The sequence below is a fragment of the Vulpes vulpes genome, chromosome 1, assembly GCF_048418805.1.
Source record: "Vulpes vulpes isolate BD-2025 chromosome 1, VulVul3, whole genome shotgun sequence".
Classification (NCBI taxonomy): Eukaryota; Metazoa; Chordata; class Mammalia; order Carnivora; family Canidae; genus Vulpes; species Vulpes vulpes.
The window spans coordinates 123,583,729-123,596,060 of NC_132780.1; the positions used below are offsets into that span (position 1 = coordinate 123,583,729).

The 12,332-nt window shown below is 52.4% G+C and overlaps 1 protein-coding gene across 1 annotated transcript in view; it reads left to right on the forward strand.

The window, feature by feature from the left end:
• PDIA5 (protein disulfide isomerase family A member 5) overlaps positions 1 to 12,332 on the forward strand; it is a 93,360-nt gene that overhangs the window by 26,103 nt on the left and 54,925 nt on the right. The window contains exons 4-6 of the mRNA XM_072725135.1: positions 6,846 to 6,929; positions 7,197 to 7,242; positions 11,511 to 11,603. Coding sequence (XP_072581236.1) covers positions 6,846 to 6,929; positions 7,197 to 7,242; positions 11,511 to 11,603 — 223 coding nt within the window. The remainder of the gene's footprint in view (positions 1 to 6,845; positions 6,930 to 7,196; positions 7,243 to 11,510; positions 11,604 to 12,332) is intronic.

The following is a 12,332-nucleotide window of genomic DNA, read 5'->3' on the forward strand; positions in this document are numbered from 1 at the left end:
TCCAGCTGAGCCTCCTGCCTTGCCAGCAGAGTGTTGGAGGCTAGGATGAGGATGCCAGGGCTTGGGGGGGGGGGGGGCGGTGACCAGGAGGTCTCGAGGGAAGAGCCCACTCTGCTTTTCTCCCTTAAAGGACAGGTGAAGGGAACAGGGGGCATTCCAGGGCAAGGAGACAGTGCTCTGGTGTAAAGTGTCTGAAGATACGCAGAATAATGGCAGAGGCCTGGATTGAAGGGTCAGCTCTGCTTCTTACTAGCCCGGTGTCCTTGGACGTTCCCTCATCTGTAGATGGGACAATAGTACACATTCTGCTGCCTTTCCAGGTCTGTGGTGAGGAGCCAGTAAGTGGGAGTTCTTTCTAGAACATGGCTTAGACGTGAGACCCCATTTTTACTGTTACTTTTCATCTGGGCAGGATCGTTCAGGGCGTTCCCGGAAGCAGCCGAGGGGGAGAAATGGTGCGTGCCTTCTTCAGTGGCACTTTCTTGGATGAGGATCCCTTGGTTGTTGAGAGGATGCCCCTGAAGAAAGTTCTGAGCATGAGAGAGTCAGCCTCAGTGCGCGGGGTGTTTTGCTCTGACCCTTGAGGAGTTTGAGATGCAGTGGGACCTGGAGGACTGTCAGTCATGGGGCCTGGCTTTGAGGCTAGACTGATGGCTGGTAGCTGTGGGACCTTTGGCAAGTCACTGCCCCTCTCTGGGCCTCAGTTTAAACTTGCGTGCACCGTGGAGTTGAATCTTCCAGTTTGCTCTCCATCTCTGAATAGGCTGGTTCAGAAAACCCTGGAAGCTGCCAGGTTTGGTGTGTAGTGTGTATCCGTGTACGTATGTGGCAGTCTTTGGGGGCGGGGGGGTCTTTCTCTGTGTCACCCCCCCCCCCCCCCCCCCCGTTCTGAGTGTCTGTTCCTTATGTCTCTCCTGTCCTTCCTCTGAGCTGCTGTCCTCTCTCCTGCTTTGTTCCCTCCCCTCTTCCCTAATAGTGTCTGCTGCCTCTTACCCATCTCTGGATCCCTGCCTCCCCCAGTTTTTTTGGTCTTCCCCCTCTCTTCTGTATCCGAGTATTTCTTTTCCTCTTTTCCTTGATTTTCTGGCTCTTCCCTCCATCCCCATGCGCATGTGACTGCAGACACACGCACCCCCCTGTGTGGGTTTTTCTCCCAGGGCCCAGGCCCTGTAGCTTGTTGCTGTGAGGTGTCTGTAGGGTGTCTGGCTTCTGTCCACGGATTTGTCAGCTCTCCCTTCCCCTCACTCTACCTCCTGGCTCAGACTTCAGCAGCCACGCTCGAGCTGGCTGGTGGTGGTTGTCCGGCTGTGAAGTGCGCTGTGTGCGAGGGAGTTGGTATTCCCCTCGTGCCCTGCAGCCTGGCATCGGGCTCGGCCTTGGCGCGGAGCGCTGCTGTCGGGGCAGCGGAGCTGGAGCCAGCAGGCAGGAGCTGTGCCTGGTATGCTAATTCCCGAGGCTGATTCTCACTGGGCCGAGACTGCTTGCTTTTCCTGAGGGTTTAAGGTCATCACCGAGCCACATTTTCCTTTTTCCCAGCCGTCTTCTTCCCATCTGCTTAGTACCCCCGGAGCAGTGCTGGCTTCCCAGATCTAAGACTTGAGGCCTTCCAGGGCAGGCATAACATATTTTGAAGTCTTCTGTTTTCTCCTAAAAATTATTTGAATGTAGCATTTGCTTCTTCTTGAAGGTAGCATGTTTAACATTACTTACCAGGGGACAAAGCAGATTTCCAGGAGAAGTGCCACGTTTATGCTGTGGCTTCACATGCCTCCCGGACACGTTGTCCTGTGCTCGTTGGGGGGCCATGTCCCTGCTGAGGAGCCCAGCCTGAGAACCACTGGGCTGTGGGGGGCCTGAGGGCGAGGAGAGGACACGCCCCACTCTCTTATTCCCGTCCCTTTTATTAACTGTGCTGCGTCCCTTCATTCTGTGTCTTCTGGAGGTAGGTTCCATACAGACCAGCCAAGCCCAGGAGGATCCCTGTTGTCCCAAGTCTCTCATCCGAGGGTGCTGTGTGACCCCCAAGGCTGGTCCAACTTTAAGGCCCTGCTGTTCCAGGCTGTTCTCTGTCTCTTGCCTCATGCCCTCCAGCTGTGTTCTTTCAGGTTGTCCTGGGGATGTGGCACCTAGCGGTCACTCTGACAGCATTTCCTGCTCACTCTCTCCTAGTCCTCTCCCATTTCTTCACGTCTCAGGAGTGAGGCCCTTCCTACATTTCCTGACCTGTCCACCCTCAGGGGCCACGGGTCCATCAGAGAGAGAGGCAGAGACACAGGCAGAGGGAGAAGCAGGCTCCATGCAGGGAGCCCAATGTAGGACTCGATCCTGGGACCCCAGGATCATGCCCTGGGCTGAAGGCGGCGCTAAACCGCTGAGCCACCTGGGCTGCCCGAGAAAGAAATTTTACTACTGCTTTGATGGGACAACGGAACCCAGAAAGTCCAGGTTAGCCAGAGGCATGTCGTGGCCAGAAGTCTGCTCTGCCTCGTGCCCTGCTGTGTGTGGCTGCCCACCAGTTGAGCGAGGACCCTGTTTGGGGGCTGGAGGGTGATGCCTGAGGTTCAGTTCTTTCTGAGTCTCCATCCTCGGTCCTGTGGTCTGGCTCCTGATTGGCCTCTTACACGATATAGGCAGCCTGCTTTATGTTTTCGTAGTACTGAAGGCTGTAGGGGAATTGGAAGTGCGGTTCACCTCATGTGGACAACTCCTGCATTTTGCACCTCGGGAAACCAAGGGCCTCACCAGAGGTCACAGGCTGGCTGATGACAGAGCCAGATCTCGAAGCCACCAGTTCCTCTGGCTGGCAGCTGGCCTTTCCTTTAGGGAGCCTCTGGTCCCATATGCTGTGACTTGGGAAAGGCAGGGTTCCCCTCCCTGAGCCTCTAGCGCCTTGCTTTCACCCGTGGGTCTAATTCCCTGGAGTGGGAGTGGCCAGCCTCTTGGATGACCGTGACTGTACACAAAGATCTTGAAAGCACAGCCCCATGCACCTGCAGCAGCCATGCCGTGCTCGTACAAATACACGTGTGTGAGTCTTTGTCTCCCTGGGCTGGGGGTGGGGAGGGAAGTGTGTATAGGCCCCTGGAATCTTCCCTCCACATTCTGTGTAGAGAAGGGCCCAGGTGGTTGGGGCAGGATAGGATGTAGCAGGTCAGGGTGAGTAAACAGGCCGATGGAACCCAAGGCAGGGTTCCAGCCTCCCTAGCAGACAGTCTGGCTGGTTCTTGCCGCACGGTCAGGGGACTGGCAGCAAGGGCCTTTGCATGGCAGTCCACTCTCTGGGATCCATGGTGGTTTCCTCCCTCCTTCTGCCTTCCAACAAAGCCTCTCATTTCCCTGATCACTGCCTTTGTCTCCCTGCCTTTTTCCCCCATAGCCTCACTCCCTGGCTGTGGAAGGGAGGTAGAGAGGGAGGTAGCCAATAAATCAATTAGTCGTGCTTAATCTACCAACCCAGATCCTTTTAAGGTCCTGAGCTTGGGTAGTTTCACTTCCCTTCTTGAACTCTAAAACTTTTATTGTCTGTACCGAACAATTAGCACCTGCGTGTGTGCACATGCACAGGCATACGCACACATACTCAGAGAAACAGGAGGAAGGGGAGCCAGTCAGAGAAAGTACTATTAGGAATTGTCACCTGGCAGGACTCCTGGTGTTCAGGAGACAGAGCCCAGAAAGCCAGAGGTGTGTAGAGCCTTAAGACATCATCGTTGACTCACTCACTCGCTCAGGCTACGTAGAGAGCACCTGCTATGTGCCAGCTGCCTCTAACCCTGCAGAACCAGCTCTGAACCAAACAAAGCCCTCACCTTCCCGGAGCAGACATTTCTGATGGGGGTGACAGTGGACACGGTCAGATGTGGAGACGCACTGCTGCGGACAGAAAGACAGCGGGAGAAGGGAGTGCGGGCCTGTGGGAGGTCTGGGCCAGAGGTGCTTAGATGGGCCAGAAAGCCACCTCCTCACAGACCTCTCCAGGATTATAAGCATTGATGTCTGTGTATTTGTGTGTGTGTCTGGAGCAGGAGAGAAGAGGGAATCCTTGGAAAATGTCCTAACCCCAAGAGGGAAGCGGGTTGTGCTGAGTCTGCAACAAGGAATCCTGTGGCAGAGACAGCTGTGACTCACTTAACTGGAGTGGGGGCTACAGGCTGAGCCAGACCTGCAGCTGGAGGTCCATGCTGAGGAACAGGCGGGAGAACCTCTGTGCCCTCCCAGCTCCACTCAGCTGAGGCGCTTGCTTTGGAGTCTTAGCCCCAGGCCTGTCCTGAGCTCACCAGGGACCTACAGCTGTAGCAGCGAGACTTTCCCTTGGAGCAGGTTCTGGCAGATGAAGGCAGGGATTGGAGTTGGAATGATTCTGAACCCGGTCCCTCCTCCCTCTGCTTCGTAAAAGTCACAGGAAGAGGCTGGCAGCCAGGTGGGATGGAAGAGAGCCAGCATGGGGTGGCGCTTCTCCCCTCGGTTGGCTGCCTTGCAAAGTCTGAGCGGCCCGCTCGGGTGTGGCAGTGTGAGCAGGCTGGTTGGGTGCCCCTTCCGGGTGCTAGGATGGGGCTGAAGGAGGCCTGGGATGCTCAAGATCGATTCCTGCCCCAGCCACTATTTCTTGTTGCAGCTGGATGAACAGCAGGTGCTCACCCAGAAACAGTTGAGCGCAGCAGAACAAAGCTGGACAAGGCAAGCGCCAAGTGAGCAGTTGTAAACATCCCGAGTGGAGTCCTCTCTCCTGGGGAATTAGCTCAGGCAGGGAAAGGGCACCTTAGATGCAGTCATTTGCAAACATACCTACTGCCTGTCAGCCTGGCTTCACCGCAGAGCCTCTGCGGGCAGGGCAAATAATAGCTCTTGTCAGTGGAGGCAGGTATGGCTTCCCCGCTGGGCTTTAGGGTACGAGTTTCCAGCAATTGGATTCCGTGGGCTGCCTTTCCTGGGGCTTTCTGATGTGTCCTCCTGGCCCATATGGATCTCCTCCCCATCCCCGCTGATCCCTTCTCTCTAGATTCCCTTTCTCTAAGTGCCCTCGCCATCTTGGGGGAGCAACCATTTCCTAGTTATTAGTTTGTCCTTTTGGAATTCATCATGCATTTCTTTTGAGTCCCTGCTGTTTGCCAGGCTCTGGGGCCAGAAGCTGCAGTGGCTGCAGTGGTGGCTACTCCAGGTAGGACTAAACAGGGAGGGAAAAGCCTGGGCCTGTGTTGGGGTGGGGGCAGGAAGGTGGGCCCCTCTCTGACCCACACATACCTCTCCAGTAAGACAGGCTTCTTGAATTTGCAAAGTGCATTGTTACACTTAAAATGCTGTTCCATGACTTTCTTGGTCCATTGATGAGTGTTGCTTTTAGAATTGAGCTGAATGGTTTAAGTTGTCTGTACTGGGGCTGGTGAAGCCGATGGCTGTAGAAGGTGGTGAAGCCGATGGCTGTAGAAGGTGGCAAGGTATGTGAACAGGTGGGAGATGAAGGGACTTCCTTAAGCGGCTGTCATACCTGGCAGGAAAAGTTTCTCATGTGGTTTAGTCAGAGGGGACCAGTGGAGACCAGTGGCTGAGATACCCTCACCGAGCCCATGCTCAGTGATACGGAGAGAGGGCCCTGCACGGGCAGGGTAGCTGGCTGCCCCTGGCTGGCCATTGGGCAGACTTGGCCGAGTATGGTGAGGTTATGAGGAAAGCCATGAGACAGATGGGGTCACTGAGGGGCTGATGGAGGCCACAGGGGAAGCCAAACCTTGTTGAGGTTGAGGTGAGGAGCAAGAGCCAGAGCCAGGACAGTGGCAAGCAGCAGGATCGCCGGGAGGGCTCCCCGAAACGTGGTTGCTCAGGTACCCGCAGAGTCGTGATTCAGTAGGTTTGGGAATGGGGCTGAGAATTTGCATTTCTAACTTGGGTGGTGCTGATGCTGCTGGTCCGGGGACCATGTTTTGAGATCCATTGATCTAACAGGAAGGAAACCAAGTTAGATGAGATTAGGCACGAGCACTCTGTAAACAGTCAATGGCACCAGACAGACATTTCTTATTAGGAGAATTGCAGGAGTGTACATATTGCAGACGCGGCACTTCACTGAAGCTTTCTCCTTTCTCCCTTTGGCTTTTGTCAATACCCGGTCAGATTTCGTATCCCCGTCAGCATTGTAGAATGTTTTCCTCTTATCCTGGTCAGACGGCATATAGCAGGTGGCCTGTGGCACACATTTGAGCTTTAAAAAACCCAAACTTGGGATCCCTGGGTGGCGCAGCGGTTTAGCGCCTGCCTTTGGCCCAGGGCGCGATCCTGGAGACCCGGGATCGAATCCCACGTCGGGCTCCCGGTGCATGGAGCCTGCTTCTCCTTCTGCCTATGTCTCTGCCTCTCTCTCTCTCTGTGACTATCATAAATAAAAAAAATAAAAACTGAGCTGCTTTAAAAAAAAAAAAACCAAACTTGCTTGGGCCTTAGGCAGAGAGTCTGAAGTAATGATCAGGGAAGGGTTAATCAGTATTTTTTTAAACACCCCCAGGTGATTCTGATGAGCTGCGAGGATGGGGAGCCGCAGATCTGTACTGTAGTTTGTTCTTCTTAGAATGGGCTGTCTACTCACTAGGCTTCTGGAGACTTGCTTTGTCCAGAGCTGTCCCTGTTGCCCCTCGCATGTAGTGATACATCCTTGTCTGTGTGTCTCTTGACCCGTGTCCTTTTGGCTACTCCCCTTCCTCCGGGTCTCTGAATGCCTGTCTATAGTCAGGGCCTTACCGCTATTGAGAATTCCAAGATACCAGGCTTTCATTGGGCACCAGCAGGTTTTACTCTGTCAACACCTTCCTGAGGACCTCAGGTAACAAACAGTTCCCGACATTCGTGTCTTTCAGTGATGCCGAGAGTAGAAAATTGTGCAAGAAGATGAAAGTTGACCTGAGCCCAAAGGACAAAAAGGTTGAATTATTCCATTACCAGTAAGTACACGTGGGCATTTCCAATTTTCAAGTAAGTGCTGAGAGCTTTCATTGGTATTCCTGTGAAGGGTGGTTTTTAGTTAGGTTAATTTTATTTCAGAATGATTTTTTTTTTCCCTGTGTTTACAGTTTCCTTTTTTTTTTTTTTCCTTTTAAATCCTGAACTGTGTTCAATAGCTGAATGTTATTAAGATGCTGCAGGAAACCAAAGGTATGTATCTTCACAACCATTCTTAAAGTTAACACCTTTTTCTCCTCATTTGACAGGGATGGTGCATTTCATACTGAATATAACCGAGCTGTGACATTTAAGGTAAATTTACCTCCCTCATTCTCAGCAGAGGTAGAGTCTGAACGGATGCCAAAAGCCTGGCAGGTTCTCTCTGAGAGAAGGAAGGGCAGATTGTGCAGATAGCTCTTCCAAATGACCTGAGGGATTCTTATCTCCAGAGCACGTGTCAGCAGAATAGCTGGAAAAGTTTGTAACTGCTAACACAGTGAGGATGACCGGCCTTGTAGATAAGTGGGTGAATCTATCAGCAGTCATCCGGCGAGGCACCTGACGTTGGGTCTCTCCCCTTCCAGAGGCCTGGGTCTCCCTCTGCCCTGGCCTGAAGCCCCCCCTCAACTCTGAGGTAGCGTCTATACTGGCTGTCCGAGGCGGCGGGGTGGGGGTGGGGGTTGCTGTGCCCAGGTTAGCCCAGAGTGGGACACAGGCAGGTTGGCACCTGTCAGCTGATGCAGCTTGTTTCAGGTGACACGCCGATGTCACCGAGCTACAGATCCAATTTAGAAGTAGATGGAGAAAAGCATCAACGAAGAAGGTGTGGGGGACCTGTGACCTGCAAGTGCTGTTACCACAAAGCAGCGGCCCCACCCCGCATCCTTCTCTGGCCCTTGGAATCTCCCCCTTTGGCGTACCCATTCGGCCTATCAGACCAGGCTTCTCCTGTGTCTGGTCAAGGCGGCGTTCCCCTGCCCCAGCTGGGGGCCGCCTGTTTCTTCTGTTCCCAGCATAGGCGGAACCTACTTTTTCAGACTCTCCTGCTCTGCCGCAGGCTGGGTTGGACCCCACGCTCCTCTGTCTCCCCGGCTCCATTCTTTCCTGTCTGTCCATCTGTCTGCACAGCCGTCAGCACCCCGCTCTTCTGCCCTTCTTCCTCAGCTCCCTGGTCGTTTCCTGTTTATCCACCAGCACTCGTTCTTTTTTTAAGTCGCTACAGCTTTTACCTTATACAGACTCAGCCTGATTACTCATCCTAACACCCACTTAGACACTTAGAGAAAATTCTGCCGACTAGAGCTGCTTAAGCCTCTTATTCTGTGTTAAGACGTCAGCTGAAGTCCTTCCTGGGAGGGCCTGAGTGCTCCCCAGGAACAAGGTGTGGCTGGGCAGGGTGGGGGAAGTGCTGTGTGGTGATGGAAGGTGGGATTGGGGCCTTTTTGCTTGGTTTTGGAGCTTGTGCTCAGTGTACATTTAGTGGCTCCCTCTGAATAGTCTGTCCTGGAATCGTGGAGCAAGAAATAGCGGTTGCTCAGAACTGTAGGAGCTGGGAAGGAGCAGAGAGCCCGGGTAGGCTGAGCTTGCCTATGTGGGGAAGGCCAGGTCCTGGCCTCTGTCTGCCCCCTTACAAAGACCAGGTGTGTGGCATCTGCTCACTCTGCATCCTTCCTGTGGTTTCCACGTCAACAGGCTAGAGAGGAGGGGTAAGGGTTGGACAGGCTCAGAGTCTTTAGTGGAAAGAGAACATCCTTAGGCCTGGGGTCCCCAAAGCCCACAGGGCCATTAGGGACTGGGGTAGAGTCCCTGGAGTTCTCCAGGGCAAGAGTAAGTGGCATAGTGTTTCCCATGACTGCCAGGTGGCTTCTGCTCTTCATTCAGCCAAGACAAAGCCATTTTTGGTCACAGGTTGGTTTTCTTCTCAGAGATCCCCCTGGGCCTTGATGTCCAGAGAGACAGAGGAGTCCCTTGCAGGATTGGGCACGTGGTCGCAGACTCATGCTCTGGCTGTTGTTGCTGTCATGCTGGAAGATTTGGCAGGGACCCGGTCATAGTCACTGCACTGTGGCCCCTAAAGAAGCCAGAGGCCAGACAAATGAGAGTAAAGAGGGTGAACTTCCTGTGTAAGTGCCCTTTTGCTGGTCAGCAGTCTGTGCAGCAAAATCCTTATTACATGTAAGTGGTGAGGACCAGAGGTGCCTGGAAACCAAAATTCAGATGACCCTCTGATGACTGTCTCCCAAGGCCGTGTAGCTGTGAGTGTGGCTTCCCAAGCCACCAAGATGTCCCAAGAACCAAGATGTGAGTGTGGGGCCATTTCCCTGGGATTCCGAGCACCCAGAACAGGATGACTGAGGGAGGGAGTGAGGCATTCCAGATGCTGCTCCCTGTAGACTTTTCCACCTAAGATCTTGTCGGTCAGGCTAATTTGTAGAGAACCTGTGGATGGGACTATTCAACTTCAGTTAAATATCAGAATAATCTTCACCTGAAAAGCAAGTATGATTATTTCAGTTATTACATTAGAAGAGGTGTCTTTTTACCCTGATGCTGAGGAGGGGCTGGTGGTGGGGGAATGGGAGACGGTGCTCAGCCTTTAACTCAGCTCATGCTGGTATGTGGACGGGAGCCCCCTGAGAACAGTAGTTCCTAACCTACTTCGGGTTCCTAATCCCACTGAGAATTTACTGAAAGGCATGGATCTTCTCCCTAGAAACAATCTGTTTGCATAAAGTAAGTGCAAAATGTTGTCATGTGAGTAAATGTAAATGCTAAGCAAAGTAACCTATAAAGTACGGCTTTCGTATGAGTCTGGGGTCTCACAGACTCCTGAAGGCTGCCGTGGGCCCTGCATTGAGAACCCCTGCACCAGGTGTTTCTGAAACAGGTGGACACCTGGAAGCATCTTTTTCACATGGCCTAGGCGGGCAGGTGCCTCTGCAGCTGTGGGTGAGCATAGGTTTCAGGAGGCCCTGACAGCTCCGTTTTGGCTTATATTGTCGCAGTGAAGCTTTGACAGGGACAGAGGAGAGGCATGTCTGCCTTTGCCATGGTGGAAATGGCCCTTTTTCTCTTCCCAGGAGGCATTTCCTGGCTCCATTTGGACAAACAGGGACCATTACCTGAATGAAATTCTACAAAACCTTACCTGTCTCCCATTCTTCCATGGTAGCATTTTCCAAACAGAAGTTTCCAGAACTTAATAGGCCTCACTGAGGTCCTGTGTGTGTGTGACCAGGGGATGGGCTGAGTGGACAGCCTCGCTGAGAGGGTGTTTCCTTGTCTCACCTCAGCCTACCTCCCTCCCATCACACTTTGTCATCTGCTCATTGGAGCTTGATTAAGTGGACAAGAAGTCACAGAATCTTGTATCAAATTGGACACTGAGGGGCTCTGTGTGTTGACATGGAGGTCAAGGTTGGAGGGATGGAGGTTGACTGGTTTCTGGTACTCTTTCCTGGCCCTCACAAACTAGGAGCACCGTTTCCCAGAGTGGTTATCTGAGGGAAGGGAATGCCATTTCTGTCCTAGACCAGTGAAGTGTGGCAGGGGCCGAGGGCAGTGGAGGGACATGGGCCCCGTTTCCCGCCCCACGTGCATCTTCCCCAGAGGGAGTGAGATTTGTGTCGGCTGTCCACAGGACAAAGGCTAGTTAAGCCCTTTAACCTGAAGGTCTTTATCAGATCTTCATCCTGAGCCTCTAGAAGGAGGGTCTTCAGGGAGAGAAATACAACAACCGGGCAGCCACAGAGTTGAGCACCCTGCCCGGGGGCTCTCCGGCCTGAGCCCCACAGAACATGCAGGATTTGACATGCTACCAAACCAGTTTACATCACAAAATACCGAGCAGGCGACAAGTAGGTGTGCTTACCTGCTTGTGCGATTGGCAGGTTTGGTGCATGAAGGTGGAGCCCTTGGACAGGACTGAAGGCCTTTATTCAAATTGACCAGAGAGCTTCCTGGAGATGAGACCTAGTCGAAGCAATTCACTGAATAAGCTGGTGAATTGTCTCAAATCTCTTTTCTGTCCATGAAGAAGCAGAGGTGTGGATCAGCTGACCAGAGTAAGGTGTCACACGGCTGAAAATTTTGGTGGCGGTGGTGGGGGTGCATTTTTAGGGCCCTCACCAGTGATGGCAGCGCCCCCCTACCATTTAGGTTCCTGGTTTCCCCACTTTCCTCTTTGCCTGGCTAAAATGAGTTTTCCTGGGGTGTCTGGGGGGCTCAGTCTATTAAGCGTCTGCCTTCAGCTCAGGTAGTGATCCTGGGATCCTGGGGTCTACCCTGCTTGTGCTCTCTCTGTCAAATAACTAAATAAAATCTTTAGGGAACCCTGGGTGGCACAGCGGTTTGGCGCCTGCCTTTGGCCCAGGGCGCGATCCCGGAGACCCGGGATCTAGTCCCACATCGGGCTCCCGGTGCATGGAGCCTGCTTCTCCCTCTGCCTGTGTCTCTGCCTCTCTCTCTCTCTCTCTGTGACTATCATAAATAAATAAAAAATTAAAAAAAAAGAAAAAAAAAATAAAATCTTTAAAGAATATATATAAACCGAGTTTTCCTTTCTCTGTTTCTTTCCTCAGTCCATAGTGGCCTTTCTGAAGGATCCAAAAGGGCCCCCACTGTGGGAGGAAGATCCTGGAGCCAAAGATGTTGTCCACATTGACAGTGAAAAGGTAATTTGTTCCCCATAAATTCTGGTAGACCCTGGAAGCCTCCCCCAACCTGGTTCTCCCTAGGAGAGATGCCCAAGGAAATGAGAAATGGGAGTTTTGGGGGATGAGTTGTGCTTTCTTCCAAGGGAGCTGGGCTGCCAGGCCCCTCATATTTGTTCTTCCTGGCTCCATGAAGGAACCCACACGAGATCACAGGCTGGCTGCCTGAGAGCGTCCTCCATTCTTCACTGCCTTATTTAATGTATTTTAACGTGTTTAGATTTTCCTCACAGGAATAGCCATTTAAATGTCCTTTCCTTATTATGTAACCCAGTCATTGCTGGGATTGGCTGCGTGTGTGTTTGTGTTTTTAAAAGTGGGTTTTGTTTTGTTTTCTTTAAGAATAATCTCGGAGGTTGGGTGGGATTTCTGGAGACTTGGGTCAGGTCTCTATAATTCTAAGTAATATAAATTTGAACAAGTCATTTATCCTCTTAAGCTTTCATTTCTGGATTTGGCTAGGATGCGGGGGGGTTAGGGTCAAATGGTAGTTCTGATTTATAGTCTCCATACAACCCTGATCCACCTTCTTTCGAACCCTGCTCCCCCTACCTCAGTGTGCATCTTTATCCATGTATGTGTACCTTGCCTGGCTGTGCCTTCATATAGGATGGGCAAGACCTTCTTTGTTATTTACCCAGTGGTCTGTGAGGCGAGCAGTGCTGTTTGTAAAAGGAAGGAGACTGTCCT